Source organism: Tigriopus californicus, chromosome 4, assembly GCF_007210705.1.
Source record: "Tigriopus californicus strain San Diego chromosome 4, Tcal_SD_v2.1, whole genome shotgun sequence".
Classification (NCBI taxonomy): domain Eukaryota; kingdom Metazoa; phylum Arthropoda; class Copepoda; order Harpacticoida; family Harpacticidae; genus Tigriopus; species Tigriopus californicus.
Window position 1 is genome coordinate 9,090,141 of NC_081443.1, and position 22,370 is coordinate 9,112,510.

General features: G+C 42.2%; 4 protein-coding genes across 6 annotated transcripts; 3 read left to right on the forward strand and 1 right to left on the reverse strand.

Moving 5' to 3' along the window:
* Positions 1-12,311: 12,311 nt before the first annotated feature.
* Positions 12,312-14,564, forward strand: LOC131879354 (arginine and glutamate-rich protein 1-like). The gene is made up of 4 exons (XM_059225654.1): positions 12,312-12,935; positions 13,015-13,240; positions 13,986-14,069; positions 14,142-14,564. The coding sequence occupies exons 1-4, from the start codon at positions 12,424-12,426 to the stop codon at positions 14,304-14,306; spliced, it is 987 nt and encodes a 328-aa protein (XP_059081637.1). The 5' UTR covers positions 12,312-12,423; the 3' UTR covers positions 14,307-14,564.
* Positions 14,565-14,908: 344 nt separating this feature from the next.
* Positions 14,909-17,717, forward strand: LOC131879351 (glucose-6-phosphate exchanger SLC37A2-like). Of its 3 annotated transcripts, XM_059225650.1 has the most exons (4): positions 14,909-15,155; positions 15,257-15,513; positions 15,800-15,978; positions 16,113-17,717. In XM_059225650.1, exon 4 carries the CDS (start codon positions 16,274-16,276, stop codon positions 17,627-17,629), a length of 1,356 nt encoding a protein of 451 aa, XP_059081633.1. In that variant the 5' UTR covers positions 14,909-15,155; positions 15,257-15,513; positions 15,800-15,978; positions 16,113-16,273; the 3' UTR covers positions 17,630-17,717. The 3 variants fall into 3 exon arrangements, with proteins under 3 accessions (XP_059081633.1, XP_059081635.1, XP_059081634.1); XM_059225652.1 differs by lacking the exon at positions 15,800-15,978; XM_059225651.1 differs by lacking the exon at positions 14,909-15,155 and having other exon boundaries at positions 15,162-15,513.
* LOC131879601 (sorting nexin-24-like) lies at positions 15,334-16,251 on the forward strand. Its single transcript, XM_059225960.1, has 3 exons — positions 15,334-15,513; positions 15,800-15,978; positions 16,113-16,251. Exons 1-3 carry the CDS (start codon positions 15,334-15,336, stop codon positions 16,249-16,251), a joined length of 498 nt encoding a protein of 165 aa, XP_059081943.1.
* LOC131879350 (tyrosine-protein kinase Dnt-like) lies at positions 17,630-21,076 on the reverse strand. Its single transcript, XM_059225649.1, has 7 exons — positions 20,712-21,076; positions 20,520-20,641; positions 19,132-19,660; positions 18,735-19,060; positions 18,268-18,620; positions 18,031-18,190; positions 17,630-17,957 (listed from the first exon to the last, which is right to left on the reverse strand). Exons 1-7 carry the CDS (start codon positions 20,815-20,817, stop codon positions 17,709-17,711), a joined length of 1,845 nt encoding a protein of 614 aa, XP_059081632.1. The 5' UTR covers positions 20,818-21,076; the 3' UTR covers positions 17,630-17,708.
* Positions 21,077-22,370: the final 1,294 nt, after the last annotated feature.

Below are 22,370 nucleotides of genomic sequence, written 5' to 3' on the forward strand. Positions count from 1 at the left end.
TCACCTTTCTTAACTAGTCGTCAAGGGGTTAACAAAATCAGATATTTTGAAAGAAAATATGTCAAAGAAAATATTTCCTCCCAGAACAAAACTCTGAGAGGTATAACACAGATTGATAATTTCATGTTTAATGCACAAAGTCCACATTGACTTAAACTAACTGTTTTGTAGAACCCGTTGAGTTTTGAAGGCTCATCCCTAACACGAGTTATCCCAAGGTATTGAACGAGCTAGGGGGGGGGAGAAAAATCCCACGATGACGGAAAAGCTAGAAATTTAGTCACAGAAATGGAGGAATGCCAAGAAGACAGGAGGCTGCCCTGGCGGAGGCCGACTAGTCTATGCGAATTTTCGCTTTGTGTCTGGCATAGACTAGTCCTTATACTGCATGGCCGCAGTACAGCCCTGGCAGGTTTATAAGTGGCCATAGAGCACCTTAAGGGCTTTATGAGTGTCGTTGCGAAAGGTTAATAACCTGTCTGGAAAGAGTCTCCCTGATGTGATATATGCAAAAGAAAAAAAAGGAGATCCCCTTAAAATAATTCCGTTGTTTGTTTGAAACCCGGCATTTACATGACCAAGACCATAATCAATTTCGACCCTTGGTTTTAAAACAACTTAGTTTTGTGGGCTTATTTTACCAACAAGAGAACGGGTAGGTAGTAGTTGTAAACATCTTTCTAAAAAGAGCCAAAAGTGGCTGCTCGCATTAGTTGCACAAGATAACTTGAATTGAGTGTATCTACTAAATTCTCAAAGGACCAGTAAACATATATGTGTAGTGGTATGACAACCTCTCAAATAGAATAGGGCAAATGAGCTGAACATTTAAACTCCAATTACAAATTCTACACGTATTTTACAAGTTATGATTCAAAACATGGTCAGAACAAACTTTGAAATCATAGAACCAAATGTCTGATGATTTCATTTAACCCTTATTAGGCTTGTGAAGTGAACGCATTCATAAACAACTGAGGATATTCCATGGAGCAAAATCAAAGACAACATACCCATGCAAATGCACTGTGCATGCACTATATTTTAAAATTTATTTCATTTTACTTGCTTGTCTAAGCAAATAGCATTGTTTTATTAAGCCACTTTGATAGTGTTACCCAAGTTGCACCAAACATGTTCATTTTGTTGGGGTTTATAACACAATTACTCAAAATCACTTCATTACTGCTAAAAAAACAGAAATAGACAAGGGGAACTATTTTGTGACCAATTATGTCTATTTTATCCTAAAATGAGGCAAAACTTGGCTTTTTAAGAGTATGCCTTACAATTTGACATTACTTTGGAACATATATTTGAAAATCCTTTCTTTGGTGATTCTCTTTGTACCTTTTTTTTTACACATTTGGACTTTTTTTGGACTATCAGCCTTATTTTTGGCATCTTTTGTCTCTAAAAGACTTTGCTGATTTGCACTTTTTGCCCCTCCCTAGTCATCAGAGACTATGGTTAACAGTTTTTTTTCTCACTTTTCTTTATATAATTTTCAATTGTCCATAAGCAGGCCAAAACATGATGACAGGGAGTAAGAATGTTAGAGGTTCCCACAACTATATTACTGATTACTCAAAGTGAGAGATAAAGGACAAATGAATGTAAATCATAAGGCTGAGAAATAATTACTGTTTTCAGGAAGGAATTGTCTCTTCCTGTTTCCAACAGCCTAAAGCAGGCTCTCTTTTCAATGCGCATATATGGTGTGTTCCTACACTACTAACCCTTCACGGTTCATTTGGGAGACCTGTGCAATGGCATTCAATCTAGCTTGATTGCTTTTCTTGGCAAACATAGTAAAATGAAAATTTTATTAAAATTAAAATCCCCCTGCTCAAATTTAAGTTATAGTCGTGTTTTTAACCGACCATTATGATCATTTCTTTCAAATTTGCAATGGCACAAGTCAAGATCACCCTCTAATGATTGAACCAGGGGGACTTAGGGTGAAGATGTCCCAACAAAGCTCAAAGCTGCATGGCGTAGCACAGAAGTCAGGGGTTGAACAAAACGCCTTGCACAGGTACCTAGTGTTGTCACCTTCTCCTTTTTTTGATTTATTGAAGCTAGAGGGCTTGTCAGAGAAAAGTCACTCCAACCAAGCCACTTGAGGCTTTGCTTTGAACACATTTTGGTAGTTGAGCAGCAGGGTGTCGGGCTGATTGGCTTTGCTTGGGTTACTCAGTTCCAACCAAAGCAGACAAATGAGCCATCAACTCACTGGCTCCTTGAATTTGGAACTTGACTTTGAGAATCAGGTAATTAAATGTGTTTGAAGCCAATCCCTATGGCACACACCAGGCAGCCGCAAGCAAGCCAAAAAAAATATCAGAAATCTCGTGGGTGTTGCTTCTCTGACTAGCCCTCTAATTGTAGCCCACTTACTCTCCATGAGCACTTGAATCTGATATTGATAGAAAGGTTCAGATAAGCATAAATAACTTCAAGTAATTTGCTACCAATTTCTTCAGGTTGACCAGGTTAAGGGGAAGACCATTTGATTTCAGAAGTTTTAGGAAGGAAATTTACAAACCAGTTACCTTTATGGGGCTGTTTAATGTCCAGAGGTTTTAATTTGGCAATCTAGCTTCTTGTTTCTCAAACTGTAGATCTGTTTATCAAACAATCCCTGCGTCTGTGGGATTTGCTAATGAATCTTTAGGTTTTGCGAGCTGATCTTTCTGTCACCCTGGCCTCTAGGTATTCTCCCCCCACGCGACTTCTGACGGCCAAAAAAACTCTGGACTTGTGTCATTGGCTCCAAACCAACGCCTGAATGACCAATGCCTAGGTTTCGTCGTTTTGAATAACACATTCAAACATGTTATTTCACACATTTGTGATAATCAAATGACAACGATGTTTTACTATGGATATAGATTTCCCTCTTTGATCTTAAGGACGATTTTGCGTAAATAGCCTCTCTACTAGTGGTCAAATGGTTGATGAAATTGTATTGCTGACCAAATGCACCAAAAGTAAGGTTATTAAACTAAAATGATAGAAATTAAAAGTAAGGCCATGGTAGTTGAGTGGTCTAATGTATCCAAAGAAGGTCGTAGGATCAAACCCTGCCTTTGGAGGAAACTTTATGTCTCCATTTAAAGTATTTGTCTCTACTTATTGACTTATCAAACTTGAGAAATTCGCAATGCCTTAAAATCTGTCTCACGGAACCTTGTTCTGACGATTTATTTCTTGAAATTGTTTTGGCTTTTGGGTCGTACCGGGTGCATAACAGTTCATCCAACACTCACATATGGAGTCCCAGTTCTCATTAACGGCGGCCTTGAGGGCTTCAATATTTGGTTGCCGAACGCAACAGGTTTTGGACTCAACATGCAGCCAAAAAGAATAATCAAGGGATTTACATCCGGCGAGTAGGGTGGCCATATGGTCTTGTCCCAGAAGGGAATGTTGGTCAAGAGAAATGCCTGGCCCTTCTTGCTGGTGTGTGCCAGGGCGCCATCTTGCTGTAAAACCACATTCTTGCCAGGGAATGTGGCTGTGACCCACGGCATGAACTTGGACTCCAGGATGTTGACGTAGTCCATAGCTGTGAGGCAGTAACCCGTCGGGAACCAGATCAAAGGCATGAGTGCACCATTGGAGGCCACGAAACCCAAGGACATCACACTTGCTGGGTGCTTTGTAGTTGTCAGAGTACGCATTTCCTCGTCCACGTCTCCATAAAAGCTGATGTACCTGTCAATCTTGCGGTTTCTTACTGGATCAACGGTCCACGTCTTCTCATCGGAGAAGATGATGATGCGGCCAGCGGGGGCCAACTTCAGGTTGTTGACAAGTCCTTGGCAACGTTGGAGATGGGTCTCCTTGATCTTTGGAGTCAACAGAGGTCTCTCCACCCTCAATAAGGACTTGCCACCCATGGCCTTGACAGCGTTTCTCACTGTACCTTCAGAGACCCCAATGTCCTTGGGGTGGGCATGCATGGACTTGAGCGGCTCGGCCTTGATGGCATTCTTGATGGCATCTGGTGCAATCTTGCTCTTGGGACCCTGACCGAACTTCCTCTCAAGGTTCCTGCCGGCCTCCAGCCTCTTCTTGACCTCGTAAACTGTGCTCCTGTTCACTTTGATCATCTTTGCAATTTCGGTGGGAGTTTGACCTGCACGAAGAAGGGCGTACACCTTGATTCGTTTTTGCAATTGCAAAGCCATCCTTCATCCGATTTGAAAAATTTTAAAACAAAAAGCTGTCGTAATGGTAAAGCTAGCACATGCGCAGAGCCAAGTAGCAATAGATACAAAGAGCTTGACATTAATCATCAATAATTGAGTGTTGGATTAATTATTACGCACCCAGTACATGGATGATACATTCGCCTTCTTAGCTTTTAGAGGTCTTGTGAGGTGTTAGTCATCATACTGCGCAATGCTTGAGGTTGACAAGTCAATAGTAGAGCAAGATCACATAGTTTTAGAGAAAACAATCTGTCCAGTTTATCGAAAGCAGCCTAGTCCTGATGATCTCCATAAGACTTAAAACGTGCTCTATTGTACGGTGTACCTCCATTCACTAAGAAGGAACGCAAAGAAAGCCGAGAAATTGGACATGGAGTACGGTAGTAGTGGAGTGGAAAGCTCTCTGAAACCTCGGTAGAGGACGTTTCAGTTTTGCGTTACCTCCTAACTGAGAGCTAGAACATGAAGATGGAATTCATAGAGTATGTCTCAGTGGGAATGCATCTGATCAGGAGGTAACGCATAACTTTACAAAACCTTGATAGAAGACATTCAAGCTTTTCACTCCACTACTTATGTACTCCATGAATAGGATAACTCAGTTTCCTAGTTTTAGAGCTGACCCTATTTGACTTGGCAGACCAAGCTAGTCTGTGAAAGTAGGGGTGATCAGGAATTTTAGTCAAAAATTTGTCCTGAATTGAAAGATACAACTGCATCAACAAGGCCTATGTATTCCCTACAAATATTTGAGGGAAGCAAATGAGACAATGAAGGAGCCTGAGAAAGAAGAGAAGTGAACTTCATTGTTCAAACTAGACTGGATTCTCAAGGGCTTGAAGGCGCTCTCAAAACGCACATTAGGCCTGTACAGTCACTAGAATTGACCCTAAATCCTGGGTTGGGACAAAGCTCATGGATGCTTTTGAAACCGCGCAGTATCAGATACCTTTTGTACCTTCTCTGAACCCTGTACAGTCCCAACTTTTTTAGTCCCTCCCAATATGGGAGCTCTCTCATTCTCTATTTTCTTTCCTGTCACCCAGTAAACGTTCTGTTCTTGCAGGCTTTGGATAACTTATTTACTCCGGTATGATTCTGGTCTAGACGTTTTTGTCAGTTTAGCCAACGATGCCTCAATGAAGGATATATTTCTGCATTTTGGGCTATACAGCATGAGGCATAGCGAAAAGAGCAGTGAGCATGAACATATTCACCATAGATTTGTCAGTCAGGCTGGCCTGGTAGCATTTTTCAATGCCGTTTGCATTGAATTTTTTTATAAATATTTGTCGGGTTTTTAGCATTAAACAAGCACGATTTTCATACTCCAATCATTGCGAAATCTTGTCTAGCATTTTTCAAACATTATTTCACTAAAAAATGCCAAATAGGGAAGAAGAGGAAAAAAATCTCACATGGGAACTAAGCATTGCGTTGTTAACAATGTTCTTTCATTTGATCCATTTGCCAAAGGACATGCTCACGGGGGTCTTTGTTTACCCCTTTGCACTTGAGCGCCCCCTTTTGACTTACGTAGGGATGTGTCGAAGTTTTGGCTATGGCATGAGTCAATAACAATAGCGTCGAAATAAGCGGAGCTGCTACACACACAAAAAGGATAGAGCTCGAAGCGATAAAAAGGTAAAACTTTAAGCTTGCTTCGAGACAGAAGTTCAATTGTTGGTTGAAAAAGCGGTGGCATTTTTATGGTTGACACATCCCTACATATCCGAAAGATGGCGCTTGGGCGCAAAGGGGCAGAAAAACCAAAAAAATCGTATCCTATTCCCTGAAATTGATACACTATAGTCACAAAGTGATTTCCATTGAAATGTTTACTTCATATTAAGTAAGCAAAATGGTTGATTCCAGCACCTTTTCAATTCATAAGGAGATTTAACAAAATTTCTTTATTTACCCCGACATTTGGCACAAAAAAGATTGTTAACTGCTGTGGGTTGGCTAACTTAAGTAAAGAAATTAATTAAAATGGTCCGCCCTGGTGCAAGAACCAAATTGCAATCTTTAATCAAATGTAAGTATCAGTTGATTTCACTGTATTCTACAAAAAAACATCAATATTTTGTTCCATTTCATTCAATTCCGAAAAGTATCTCCCCACACATATTTGAGGTAAAGCAAATCACAAGGTTCAAAAGTAGTAAAAAGTATTCAAACTAAAAGATAAGACAACTATTGTGTCTTATGGATAAAGATACTTAGTGTAGCTCTTGCTAATATCTGCTTTGAAGTATGATGCACGCAACAAATACATATCATCTTAGTTTTATGATTTAATGTGACCCAAGAAGAACATTTTTGACAATGAGAACAATAATTAATTGTGTGTGAAACCCTTGTTCAAATCCTGAATAGTATGTTTTTTGATCAAATATAACTTATGTCATTTTTGTTGTCCCCTTCAAAGTTTTAGGGTTCAAAATTAATTGAACTTTGCAGTATCATAAATACAACTGCTTCAATTTTTCTTTTATGGTTTTTAGATGTTTTTCCAATAAAACTTTTTTTAAAAATTGCCTATCAAAGGGTGCAAAATATAATTGAATTTTGAAACTGAAATCGTTTCTGACCACAGCAAATAATTTGTTTTTCATAAAATGGGAGCATTATTCTCCCATTTTCGAATTCCAATTAGCATTTTTTACCCAAAAAAATTACCTGCTCCAATTAATTGGTCTTTGCACTTGCATTGCAATTTCAAAGATATTTAAAAATAAATGTGATGACACGACTGCATTTGCAGCTTTTGCCATTAATGATACAGCATGTGAAAATGCGCAAATATATTATGAAGTAGAGAAAAAGGAAAACTTGTTACTTCTTGCGTTGAATTTTAAACGTATTCTTCTGAACCATAAAAGAGAGGTTTCATTTTAGCCCAGTTGGCACTTTTATGGAAACACTCAAGAAATAATTCGATTTAGGGCCAATTGCTGTGACCGTTGAGGTTGAACGTACGTTTTGAGAGCACCCTAAAGCCTTCGAGAATCCAGGCTAGTTCGAAATAAAGGTTGTCAGAGAAAAGTTACTCTAACCAAGCCGGTTGAGACTTTGCTCTGAACACATATTGGTAGTTAGGTAGCAGGATGTCTGGCTGATCGACCTCTCTTGCGGTACTCAGTTTCAACCAAAGTAGACAAACGAGCCATCAACTCACTGGCTCCCTGAATTCGGAAGTTGATTTTGAGAATCACGTAACTAGATGTGTTCAAAGCCGATCCCCATTGCACACACAAGGCAGCCGCAAGGGAGCCAAAAAAAATCTCAGAAATCTCGTGAGTGTCGTTTCTCTGACTCGAACAATGAAGTCCAACTCTCTTCTTTCTCGGGCTGCTTCATTGTTCAATTTGCTGCCCTCTAATATTCATAGGAAGTATGCAGGTGTTAATCCAGTAGTAGGGTTTAAGTCAGACTTGGACAAATTTTTGACTAAAATTCCCAATCAACCTTATATTCAAGGGCTAGCCAGATCAGCCAACTCTAATTCGTTGGTCTATCAAATGATGTATATCAATAAAGTTTGGTCAAATGAATGAATTTCTCGTCTTGTACTGCTGGGATTCCAATTCCAGTAGCGGTGAGGAAGTCCGCAAAAAAAAAGAATGAAATTACTAATGAAACGAGTTTTCTTGCGTCAAGTTTTCCAGTGTGTTGTGTTGTCTTGGAACCGTTTGAACTCGATTGGAGTTTACTTTGTTTGAATTTTTCGCCATTACCGTACTATTGTTCAATAAATAAGTTGAAATTGAATATCTTATTTTCGACCTTTTTGATAAATTCTTTTGCCTTTTAGTTAACTTTTTGGTGATTTTTACCGAGGTGTAAGCAGCACCATAGCAGGAGATGCTTACATTATTATTAGTTTATTAACAAAGTTATGAAGTTATGTAATGAAGATGATGAAAAGGTGAGGGCCAAATATGAAGCCCTGTGGAGCACTTGACTTGACATTGAATATTTTACTAAGTTACCCCGAAAACCCAGCTTCAACTATTTGCTTCCTATCCTTTGATATTGTGAGTGAAACTTCTGATTGAATCCAGAACCTTGCCTTGAATCTCTAGTTCGTTTAATAAGATTGCAAATTAACTCTTAATGAAAAGGACAATCAAATCTGAAAACTCTTGCTGGTTTTTGGGTCAAATAATATCATGATGATAATGATGCAAATTTAAAGATGTACCCAAATTCCAGCAATAAAATTGAAATCAATTTGGGATTCAAGTCCCACTAACACTTAATGAATCCGCAAAAAATCCCTGATTGAAAAATGAAAAGAAATGAAGCTACCAACAAATAGAATACGTGTTAAGCCATTTAACTGACACGTTGCTATTGCAATCTGCAGTTAAAAATACCATTTAGGATTCATTGGCCCTTGAAATGGCACCAAGAAAATATGTCATTTAATGCTATATTTCCCTTTTCGTCGGACTATTTTGTAATCTCAATTTCTCTTTCAAACCAGCAACCCCAACCTGAGACCTAATCTATTACTAACAAGCAATGAGTCTGGAGGTTGCATGAGTAGTGTCCGCACTTTCTCTACTTGGCAATTTTGGAGACAGTCTGCTACCACAGACCTGATATGGCAGACCGGCCTAGTCCTTGGATGTAGAGTGCTAGGATTTGGAGGGTAAAAGTTGGTTTTATCATCAGGTGTTGTCAAAAATAGTAAGAAGAACATATAAAAGCATAACTAGAATGCTTAAGCTCAACAGGAGCTGTACCGCATGAGCATGATTTCAGGTCAGCTGACGCTGGTGGAAAAGGGACAAAGATATTTCGTGAAATCTTGCTTCAGGCAAGTTGAATTATTCTCATTAAACCTTTGTTATTCCTCTTTAATCTTAATTTCTTTTGTAACTTACAAATATACAGGTAGAAAGAGCGGTAGAATAATAAGAACATGCTTTTTGGGGCATTATACACATAAAATGTAAAAAAAAGATTCAGGCATTTGTAGAGGAAATCACATACTCTATTGTTTGCCTTTGTTTAGCAACGCATGTCGAAAGTGTAACAAAATGTATTCAAAATTGCAACGCAATGGTAAGGCATTTGGAATTTTATTTCAATCTCCCAACAATGTGCTTGATTGTGAGCAACATGATTGCAGCTTTACATAATCAAGGTAATTCCAGCACCTCTGGAGGTCAGCCCCAACCCAGGCTTGTTCCTTGCCTTTCAGTTAAGTGTTTCCACCTAATGGATGAAAACTTTAACTTGAGCCCCATTCTAAACCATTCAAAATTTCGTTCTTAAAAATGTGGTTGGACAACTTACTCAAACACGTTTTATGAAGCGTGTTAGACGGGAGTAATTGCTTGACAAGGAGTTGATTAGTGGTTTCTACTCTGAATTTGGATGAGCCGTCAACGATTCAAATTTGTACCATAGTTGTCCTAACTAGCTTGACTACACATGGAAAATTTTGGCCCCCACAGGGACAGCAGAACAAGAACAAGCAATTGCAGCGCCTTTCATTGATCTACATATGAAGTTACCTATGAAGAAAACCCACAAATGAGATTCGTGGGACAGTAGCTATCAGAAATGTAAATCTCATTTGTGGGTTTTCTTACTACTACTAGGAATGTGATTCCCCAGTTCAAGGTGGGTAACTAATATTGATGGATCAAACAAAATAATCACTGGATCTTGTAACTAATGGTGCGTCTACACGGCAAATAATTCAGCAAATAATTAGCCATTTGACAAACATTGTTTGGCATTTCACCAGCATTTCACAAACATTGCTCGATTTGAACATGTTTAAAGTTTGTTTGCCAAAGAGCAAATATTTCATGGACAACAGCATCCTCCACCCTTCAAACAAGGTGTCCATTTTCAGCCAGTACAGAACTTAACTCTTGTATCCATGATGGTTTATAACAGAGAAAAATGTATTGATTGTGGTTCATTTTGACGCAGGATAACCTCAACTTAGAGTAGGAAGGGGCCTGGATTGTCAATCAATGTTCAAAGTCATCAGATGTCATCCCATCCCCTCTTAATTCAGTAGTCACACTTCCATCTCCTATCAAGGATTGAATGATGGAATGATGATCGATTGATCAACCGACCAAAAACACCTATCTCCGGAATCCAGATTTATCTCCTCCCGTCCAGACAATGGAAGTGTCGACCCAGTCAACCCACCCACACTGGACTCAGCTCGGTCATGGACCGGCCCCTTCTTTAGATCTGTCTGTGAGCAAGACTTGAGCGAGCCAACACAAAGCTAGATGGATGGATTCCTTGACCTTGTCCAAAGAAGACTGATCCAATTCAAGTTGGATCAGATCATCAGAGACAACAAAATCATCGGCCATACCTGGAGGTTCTTGGCCGGTTATTAGTCAGCCCTCGGCCGACACAACACGCCCATATTTGGTCCTCTACGTAGATACACCCTTGAGACCCCAGCATCCAGACCAGCCAGCCACTTTTGGCTGCTCTTTCGTCCATTTCTCGCCGCCAGTTTTAGCCATTAGAGCCAGATCAGTCGGATCTCAACGGTCCTACCCACTCACTGACTCATTACTTTAAAGCTGCCCATGACCATCACCTTTCCCGTGAAATGCCGTCTGTTCTTGTGGGCGGGTCCTTATTTGTTCTATAAAACTGAACTCTTTTTAATCAATGCCATCTGTAATGTTAACTGCATATAAATATCCAAATGGTCTTTATGTTTAATGCTCTTACTATATTTGTGTTAACGTTTCTGACATAACCTTTGAACTATATATCGTTGTCATATTTCGACCCATACTCGGCTATTAAATAGTTTATGATAGTATTGGAGAACCCTTGTCCATTTATTCACGATTATAATGAGTTGGAAAATTGGTCGGGTTTTTGTTGCCAATCAATTGGTTTATGAGTTATAGGCAAAATGAATTTTGAAAACATTTCAAGAAGCAATTTTTTTTATTAAAAGTGCATCATCAGGTGGCTTATGGTATAGTTCATAGAACGGGGCAAAACATGCCTTCAGGTAGTAATCGGTTTCAGCCAACATATGACCGCACAGATTGAAATTGGCAAAATAAAGGACCTTTTTGGAAAGCGAAACATTCCCATCAAGATAGTGCATATCAGTGTTTTTTTCAAATTTCATTCCTCAATCTTCCCAATGTTCATGATACTATCGTTTTATTTACTGTGCATAACATAAATATTGAATGAAAGACCCATTGGGAAATGATACGATCACTTGCAAGTCCATCTGATTAGAAATCTAAATCAAAATATTTGTTAAATCGTTTTGATCCAGTAGTTTCACGAGTAGACGGCTCAGAGATGAACTGTTTGTCAAATACCAAACATTTCTGAAATTGGAAAGCAAACTTTGTGACAGAATGTTTCTCGTGTAGACGCACCATAAGGCTACAAACTTACATTTTTGGTGGCATTTGACATTACTGGGCGAATATCGGAAACCTGTTAGTCAGTCACAAAAAGTAACCCTGATTTTTCTTCTATCAAACCAGGGTTACAATTTTGGTCAAACCTAGATTTTTAGGTACGTTGGGAACGGCGGTGCTTTGCGTTTCCGAGTTTTCTGGCGATCCTGATTTTGAAAATTTCTTTGATCCGGTAAACGTTATTCTGCACCGATTAGTTGGCGGTGCTACTTTTTTAAATCTTAACCTGACCTAATCAAACCTAAACTAACCTTACCTAACCTAACCCAACCAAACCTAACACGATATTAATAACCCTTAAAGTCTCTATCTAAACCTTTTAACATTTGGCCACAAATTTAAAAATGATCACCGCCAACTAATCGGTGGAGAATAACGTTTATCCTTTGATCCCATCACTAGTAATTCATAATTTTTGTTGAACTGATTCACTCTCAAATTTGAGTTGATAAAGAGGTTTGATAAGCCATTGAAAAACTGTAAATCCCAGGAATATTAGATAACCAGGAAAGAGACCCCCAAAAGACAAAAAGAAGGTCTTCAACGTCTTTAACCTCCTCCCACCCCCTTGAATTTTGTTTCTCAATCCGCCTGTTGTCAACTCAACCTCTCAATGTTCCGCGTACAACAAAAATCCGTCAGAAGACGACAATAACTACATGCCCCTAATCGAGCCATCCAATCCCTCACTGCCCCCCTGCCCCCAGGACCCTTCAACGAACACGCCCTCCTTCCCATAGCCGCCCAGCATGAGTCGATCCTCTCGCGATCGCTCGGCCAGCCCGCCAGCCCGCCCCGATCGTCCCGGACGCACTCATCGATCCCATCGATCGCATCATCGCAAAGCGGCCAAAGAGAACGGCAAATCCGCGTCCTCGTCCGCCAAACGCCGCTCGCGCAGTCGCACGCGCAGCCGGAGTCGCTCCCGCCAACGCGATCGCCGCTCCTCCGCCCATCACCATCGCCGTCGTCGCCGCTCGCGCTCCTCACACAAACGCCACCGGCGGGATCGCGACCGGGATGAGCGTCGACGTCGACGGCGGGATCGCTCGTCGTCCTCGAGCTCGTCGAGCTCCTCGGTCCAGGCCTTGGGTGAGGGCTCATCCGGATCGGACATCGAGGCGGTCATGCCCATGACCGTGACCAATTTGGTGGCCCCGCCCCCGGTCTCGCCCACGGGCCAGCATCAAGCCGGAGTGGTGTTGAATAAGATCAAGAAATTCACGGAAGTGGAACGCATGGCCGACATGGAACGGCAAAGGTGAGCATCGAGCACTTTGATTTCCCGTAAGAGCCAATGTATTATCATGATGGTCCATTTGATTTGGTGCGGGTGACAGACGTCAGAAAGAAGCCGAACAAAAAGCCGTGGAGGAAGCGGCCACCAAACGCATTGAAGAGCTGGTGGCCCAACGTGTGGAGGAAGAATTGGAACGTCGACGCGAGGAGATCGAAGCCGAGGTCTTGAGACGGGTGGAAGAGGCCAAGAAGGTCATGGAGGCCCAGATGTTGCAAGAGATTGAGAAGCGCAAGCAAGAGCAACTCGAAGAGGCCCAAAGACGAGAGGTAAGACCCGGGTCATGAACCCGCGACGATGAGCGCTCGGGCCCGATTTATTGAGGATCAATCGCGCTAGAACAGAACTCTAGATCATTGTTCTGGGGGATCCTAAATCGACGGTCGTCCACCTCATGGGAGATGCCCGTGAGGTGGGACTTGGGGTAGATACCCCGACCCGTTTGACTCTCTGACTAACTATCTAATCGGACTTGCGGACGACACCCTTAATTTTAGCGCCCGACAACGTGTTGGTAGTTCACTCACTGGCTTGCCTCACCCAAGTGGAAAGCCCAATCACCCTCCCCGATTATTATGTTTTTTTCTGTCTCTGTAAATTAAGACGTGATTTAGCCCCGTCCATCCATCCTTCCATCTACTCAACTCTATCCGGATCGGATTCCAACGCGTATTTTCAACGGGATCGACCCTCTCAATCTGTGGCTGCCCACTGTGGGCGCCCATATTGTATTGATGATCCTGATGATGCGGTCCAGCATGGTGCTCAGAGGAGGAGGATATTTCCGTCGTTGTGGAGGTCAAGACAGGTGAAGCAGAGCCGGAAGAGGAAGAGAGTACTCCTGCCGGTGGTGATGATGATGATGATGATGATGATGATCCTGGGCTAGTCGATCGTGATGAGAGAGGTCACTGGCTTACTGCTTGTGCTGCGTATGCACGTTCTAACCCCAAGTTGAAGTCGGGTTGTGACCGAGGCCGAATCTGCCGGTATTCATTGTGATCCATTTTGCAGGACGAGGATCGACGACGTCGAGAGGAAGCGGAGAGAATCATGGCTGACAATCAGAAGAAGATCGAGGAACAACAGAGAAAGATGGTGAGTACGGGTGGAATAGCCCGGAATGTTGATCGATATTTATTTGTTATTGCCATGCATTCTTCATAATAGGCCGAAGAGCGGCTCAGGATGATTGAGGAGCAAATGAAGATCGAGCAAGAGAAACAGAAACTCAAAAAGAAAGAAGATAAGCGCGCCAAAGAGGAGCAAATGAAAATCCTCGGCAAAGGCAAAGCTCGGCCTAAATTGTCGTTCTCTCTGGGCAACTCGTCCTAGGTTCTCTCTTTGAGTCGTCAATGAGGGACGTTACTCCCTCAACCCGTTGTTGGTGCTTCGCTCCAAGGAACACGGATGGATCCTGCAGTCGCACGGGTACCCTCTCTGTTCAATGATATTTCTTTCAGGTGTTTTCTTTCATCTTATACTAAATCAATGCCATCCCTCCCAAAATTAACCTGGCACCCGACTTTCATTTTCATGTTAGAACAGACTCTTCAATTTTCAGAAATACATGCTATAATCATTTGCCCGAGATTCAATTAGATTTATTCATTCACTTAACAGTTTAAGGATTCTGATCATGGCCCTTATCGTCTTCAAACAAAATATACCCTCAAGAAATAGAACCAAATCTATTTCAGTAGCCGCCGTATTTAAAGGTAAGATCTTGGACAGCCAGATATAAAATTCTAGGTTGCGTGGCCCAGTCTTTGGGATATCTGGAACATCATTCCTTCCGATTGGGTTATCGATTTGTCGGTCGATCCGTCTTAATATCGGTCTAATCGTTAGCTCAACGCCCTGTGATTGATTACTCATTGCAGTCATCGGCAATCTCAATCTTCGACTGGAACTCCCATGATTAAATCTCCTTGAACCTTGAACCTGACTGAATAGACAGTTTGCCTGCCAGTTGCCTGCCAGCTGTCCAGCCAATTGCCGATCCAGGCGTTTGCTATCCTGCTACTTCTTGTTACGTTAGGCAAAGTTCTTCAGGCCTAGGCTATTGTGTGTATGTGTGTATCCATTCTTCCATCCACATAGAGCGAATTATCATTGGAAAGCTACGTCCTCAACGGACCTGGCAAAAGCGAAAGCCTACCCACCAACCACCCATGCATCCAGGTAGTTTAATCAACACATCTGATCGCGATTATTAGGAGAGCACGTGCGGCCATTTTTGTCAGGCTTTTAATATTTCTGAGACCAATCGCCATGCCTTCTAGCCCCCAATTGACCCTTGACTCGAAGAAGCCGAGGAGGCCCGAAACAAGTTGGTGTGAGTCTTGTCACTCTTCTCATCATGTTCCTGCGGGTATTCATTCCCCGATACAACTTGGTCGAGTCCAGTAAGGTCGAGACTTCGAGGGGCACACTCGTCCAGCACAAGCCTTATTACGTGTATCAAATCGAGGTCTCGATTTATGGGACATACTCGCGCTTAGACAAGCGATATTCGCAATTCTTGTCCTTGCATCAAGAGGTAAGCCGCATGTCAACCAATTCCTAACAAACATCTTATGAAATAGGACAAATCGATTTGTAAAAATGTTCTGTCATCTGAAGCATTTGCAGGCTGTATTTCTATCCTGATTGTGGCCGCCACTTGTGTTTTTTTTTATTTTCGTCAAGTGTTTGTCACTGCATGCAATATTTACACTTCTCTGTAGCCTAAGACTGTTCCATCCATCTGAAGGGCTCTACGTATATTGATAGAAATAGTTGAGCTTGAAGCAATTAGCAATTGTAGCATGCATTTTCTTTCATAGCTTCGGCATAGTTATCGTACTCCGGAGTTTCCTCCAAAGAAGCTGCGGAACACCAGCCATAAAGTCTTGGAACAAAGACGAAGTGGATTGGAAAACTACATACAATATTTCGTGCGCATGAACCCTGTACCTCAAGTCCTATTAAACTTCCTAGACGTTCCTCGCGAAAAACTGACCTCGTGAGTAAACCCATAAAACTAGTGGCAGACCATATGCAGATATCCAAACCCATTTATCTGTCGGCTTATCTTCCAACCGTAATTGCGATAAGAGATCGAGCGCCAACTATTTCTACCAACCCTTGTCTTTGCAGAACGTTGCCGGATGAGAAGCCAAGCCACCAACAAGTGGCTGGGTTTCTCAAGGACCCATTCTTGATCCCTTCTTCTGGGGATCGATTGCCGGACATCGTGTCCGAAGCCACCATGGAGTTCTTTTACCAAGAGAGCTAGCTAATCTTCCACGCTTATCAAGATGAATCTCGTCCGCAACTACCAATGCCTCATTTTTGGCCTGGTTTGGGTCACCTATTGTGTGACCTACTGCCTCAGAAAACCCTTGGGGATCGTCAAACCCAAGCTAGAACTAGATCTTTCCTTGACCAAAACCCAATTGGGTTGGTTGGACTTGGCTTTACTTTTGCCTTACTCGGGGGTACAAATCTTGTGTTCCCATGTGTGGGATCGGATCCCTCCACGTCATCTGATTGCATTATGCCTGAGCATGGCTAGCTTAGCCATGATGATGATCGGCATCGGCAATAGCTTCTACGTCATCTGTGTGTGTCTCTTCATCAGTGGAGCCGGGCAAGCTCCTTTGTGGCCGGCATGTACCAAGATGCTGAGTTCTTGGTTCGTCGATTCGAGGCTGAGCTCGGTATTCGGCATCATCAGCACATCTCAATACGCCGGATCGTTACTTGGGACCGGACTGGCCATTTATATTCAAGAAAAAGCCGGTTGGCCATGGGTTTATGTCCCAGCGGGTATTGCCGGGCTAATCATGGCTACTTTTAATCTGTTGTTCCTCCTTGGACCCAAGGATATGCTCTTGGAGATCCCGGGCAAGACTTACGTGTCTCCCACACATCTTGCCAAGGACAAGAAACGTCAATCATACGCGTTCTTGTTGAGTATCCCGGGTGTGGCCGATGTAACAATGGCTGTGTTCTGTCTGAAATTCGTCCGCTATTGTATGCACATGTGGTTGCCGCTGTATCTTATTGATCATCTCAAATATTCCCAGACTGCGGGTGGTCTCTTCTCCACCATGTTCGATGTGGGGGGTATCTTAGGCGGACCCATTCTCGGCTTGCTCGTGGATCACTGTACCAAACACCAACCTTTATGGGGAATCTTTCTCATGTTGATGCTGGGCACAGTTTGCTTCACTCTGATCGCGTTCATCGCTTCCTGGGGTACAATCTACTGCAGTGTCTTGCTCCTGATGGTGGGAGCGGCCAACTGCGGTCCTGATTCTTTACTCACCGGATCCGTGACCATGATGATTGGCGAAAAATATGGCTCGAACACTGGGGCGGGTGTGACCAGTTTGGTCAATGGGATTGGCAGTATCGGAGCCATTGTGGAAGGACCCATTATTGGCCTGATAAGTCAACAAGTGGGATGGCACGGTGTGATGGGATTGATGATCGCCTTGAGCTTTTTCGCCATGTTGGCCACATTGAGAGGATTCTTGGTGCTCAAACTTCACGATCGAGCCTTAGCTCGGAAAAAAGCTGAAGATGAACTCCTCACTTTACAGACTCCACTGGTTGATGAACAAGCGTGTGAAGTGTTGGAACTCGAGTCTTCTCAACTAACAGTGTGATATGGCTGTGACAATTATATTTATACTATTTTCAGCTAACATTCACTGACATAGGAAAAAAGAGAAAATGCACATTAACTCATACAAATTGTTGGAGTTGCGTTTGAAGACTCTGTAAATGCGAATACAAATGGTGAACGGAGGCCCGTTTCTCGGGAATGCCAGACCAACACGAGGTTAAAGCTGAGTAAAGCTGATCAGGGCAATTCATCGGTTGATGAAGACGATATCCTTCTATTAAATAGGATTCCATTTCGAATGGATCGATATCGGAGAAGGGCTGCTGCGCTCGGGTCATCAACTCCCACATGAATACTCCAAAAGACCACTAGAAAATGAAAATAAAAATATGATCATTTGAAACAGCACTTGAAAAGTAATATGAGTGATTGAGAACGTACTGCATCTGAAGCTCGGGAGTACTTTTTCTGAACAATAGCCTCAATGGGCATCCACTTGAGCGGTCGATTCTCATTGTCTCCTAAGCAGTGATAATCGGATGGAAAAAGGTCCCGACTCAAAGCACTATCGCCCAAGCGAAGGTTGAGATTTTCGCCCAATCTGAAGGTCAATGAGCAACGTTCATTATTTACGAACAATTCACAAGAAAGAAAATCGATTCAAATCAAAGAACTTACACGCAATTTCGGGTGGCAATGTCTTTGTGAATGATCTTGCGCTTATGAAGATGTTGAACGGCTCGAAGCATCTGAAGTCCTAAACTTACGACTTGATGAGTGGAAAGGCCGGTTTGGTTGTTACTATTGAGAAATTTCTTGAGATTCCCATGACATAGATAAGGGTAGACCAGCATCGGTGACGTGCCATCGAATGTGGTGGCAATTAGGGTGTGGACGTGATTATTCGCAATCCCTTGTAAAGCCACACCCTCTTTGATCAAGAGCGCGCATTGAGACGCTGAAGAGCCCGCAACTACGGTTTTGACCACCACATCGATCTCCGGTTCCGCATCGGCCGTTAATAAGGTTCCCTGTGTGAACGGAAAACACATATGATCTCATTTAAAAAATTCGATACAGTCACTATGGTGTAATTGTAAGCGCTATCAAAATGGAGAGTTGATTTATACACTTCAAACACATACCTGATACACTCGCCCGAAAGTGCCCTCCTGAAGCAATTGACCTAATCGCAATCGAAGCCGGTCAATCTCCAGCATGGCCATGACTTCTTCGGGTTCCTTGGGATCATACATTTCCTCGAAAGGCGGTAAACTCTGATGGGGCATGCTCCTTCTCTGTTGAGAGTTGACCCATTCAGTGACACGAGATTCCGCATCCGACATCAGATCCATGGAACCGCCCACCCCACTCAATAAGACGGGAGGTGGAACGGCATGCGAGCCATGCGGATATGACATTTGTGACGGGGGTCGATCTAAGTGAGCCGACATCATTTGAGAATTCGGATCTGATCAAGAGAGCCAAGCAGGTGAGTTAATCATGATGGTGAAAGTTATATAAGTTCATATTCTGTCATACTTGGGATTGGGCCTGGGAGGAGATGATGAACTGGGGGATGATGAGATAATGGCTCCTCACCCTGACCCACAGGCTGATACTGATTAAGGGCCATGTCGTGCAAAGCCAATGATTTCCCTTGACGAGCCTTGATATACCGCCCCGCCCGAATATGAAGCCCCACAATGATCAAGGCCAACATCAAGGCCAGCAAAAGGGCGGCCAACACCACACTCGCAAACACAATATGAGGCGGTGTCCGATCCGGTTCGATCATTTGCGAAAAAACTTCCCCTTGAGATCCCGGGCTCGATCGTTGACATTGTTTGGTGCGGGTCAGGACAATAGTTTGAGCTCCACTTTCCAAACTGGATCCACTCAGGCCGATTTCCAGGTTGAGCGTGATCAGGGCGCTTTTACGATGACTACAAGGTAAGCTGACCCGCCATGTCGAAGGCCGGGTAGGTACGAGGCCTCGATGAGATATGTTCAAATGAGGCTGGGGCAAGGCCACGGGATCGCTAGTCGTGATCTTGATGGCATATTCGATCTAGAAGGCATGTCGAACTGGACATTTATGCATGCTTGATTTGTAATACTGGTCAAGGACACTAAAGCTTTAGAGCCCTGTACTGGTACAACATTTTGAATCATTCAACGAATTGAATGAACACACCGACCAGTAAGATCATGTAAATATCATTGATACAATGATGAGATTCCACTCAAAAGTCAATTAATGCTTGTCCGATTATGCCTTTATCTAACGGGGAATTGTACATAATTAGAGAGCGAAATAATATTTCGTATTTGAGAGTTTAATGTCTATGTTTTAAGGCCAAAATTTTTTCACAAAGGATAGATATGGTATTTTGCCACAGAAGTGTCAAGACATTGAGCTAAAATTGTTCGAAAAAAATGTGTCATATAACACAGTATTAATCGAAAAGAAGCGAAATATGAAGAAGTATGAAAATTTTTGATAATAAGATTGTCTTTGCTTTTGGGAAACTTCGACCGACAATTTTGAAAAGGCATGCTTTTCATAGACTCAACATGAACCTTCTGTTGCACAAACATCATGGGAATGACTTACATGTTAGATCTAGCAATGGTTTTAGAATTTCGATCCAAAAAGGGCTATTATACGGTTTGAAATTATGCTTGAAACGAAAACGAATGATAATTTAATAAGCAAATTTTCCAGTTTTCTCAGATGATGTCGATTCATCGTAATATTCTGGTTCCGTCATGCTTTTCGCCATTCGGGGATTTTTTACAGGTTCGAGTAGGGAGGAAAAAAGCGGCTGGCCTATCCAGGCTCACTCCTCTCTCTGATCTACCATGTTTCACACATCACGGACCGATTCCACAGGCTAACCTGAATCAGCTGGACTGGTTGTTCTCACCTGATCCGAGGCCTGCCAAGCCAAGAACAATTTATCCTTATTCTCGGCCAATTGGATGGTGAACCTGATAGCCGACCAATGGAAACGCCCATGGCGCACCAAACTCAACTCGCGACTCGAACCTAAACAAGGAAATGACAACCAGTGAATAGATTTTCGAAAATGTCCCACCTCAACCGACCCTTGACTCACCCAAGAGCTGGGCCACCTCCCAAGGTGGAATGGACAGACTTAAGCCGGCTTCAAGGGGCGGGATCAGGACGAAGAGGAGCCCTATCAGGGCAGGCCAGAGACTCATGGTCGGCTCCTGAATCCGAGTTTGAATTGACCCTAAGGGAGTCCCTGCCTTCTTTCTACATACACTTCATACAGGCACCTGGGTTGGGTTTGTTTATCAACAACCAATTGAGGAAAAGAAAGTGGCGAGAAAGGAAAGAAGAATAAGGTGACCAATGATGAAATACTATAGGGCTAGTCAAGTAAACGCGTTCATGGACAACTGACGTTATTCCATGGAATAAAATCAAAGACAACATGCCCAGCCAAACCGCACTGTGCATGCATTGGATTTTGACATTTTTTTCCATTTTACATGCTCGTCTAGGCAATTAGTATTTTAGTATTGAGCCAATTTGATAGTGCGTTCACTGATTAACACCAAACATGCTTATTTAGTAGGGGTTTGTAATACAACTCGCTCAAAATCACTTGATTATTAAAAATTCAATGGGCGAGTGGTGCGAGTTGACTGTGATGTTTGTCTTAGTTCTCTCTCCCCAAAATCAGGGTACCGGACCGCATTTTTCCTTGAATTGCCTTTACTTGACATCCCCTATTGATGGCCCATTGCAAACCAGTCATCCATTGGCTTTGATCATTTTGTTTTTATTGAGTCAGATTGATCACCCCAGAACTAACTTGTACTTCTTCTCTAGCATATTGTAAATTTGTGAATGGGAAAAGGAATGCATGGAAATGCACATGGAGGTAGAAATTGAAGTTGGAATCAATTTTGTTGGAGTCACGTTTTCGTCTCAAAAATGGATATGCGTCTGTCTCGTCTATCTTTAAATAAGTCAGATCAATTGTCAGGGACGGAACAAATTTCATCCTTCATAGGATCGCTATCCTTACGTCGGGATTGATCTCGGAGTTGGCAATGCTCCACTTTTTATGGGAAACCTTGCATAGGTAAATAATGCACGTATGATCAACGTTTATTTCTTCACCAATATACTAACTACTCTTCTTTTCGGGCTTCGGTCTAAGAAATTGTGTGAGGCGAGTTTAAAACTTTTCAATATCATGCCAAATGAATTGCCACCAAGGCGTTTACGAAAACATTAGTCAAGATTGGTTGTTGATACTCAACTTTGGTTGGATAAAAAATATGTTGCAAAAAGTTTTGGCAAAATATGCCATCAAATTTTACAAGCCGTCATGTTTCTACGTTGGCAAATGGTAATAGAAGTCTGAGTGGAAATATTGGCAAATACCAAACGTATTGAAAATAATTCATCATATTCCACTCTTTATGTAACTCTAATAACAATACTATAAGGCCATAACTCACTAGAGCATGGACTGAAATATTAGTAGTAAAAAAGTTTCATAATTAGATTAACGTTAACTGCACATCTTCCAATGAAAGAATCTTAACTTCCACTAATATGTGAACTGAAGAAAATGAATATTTCAATGTGCATAACAACCAATGATCTTTTATTTTTGTTTGATAAAGATAGTGGTACAATAAGGCATATGTAACTCATCAAATCATCCCATTTCTTCATCAATGGCTTCCAAATTCAAGGGACCTTTCCGTAATTGCTCTATCATGTTCTGTTGTTG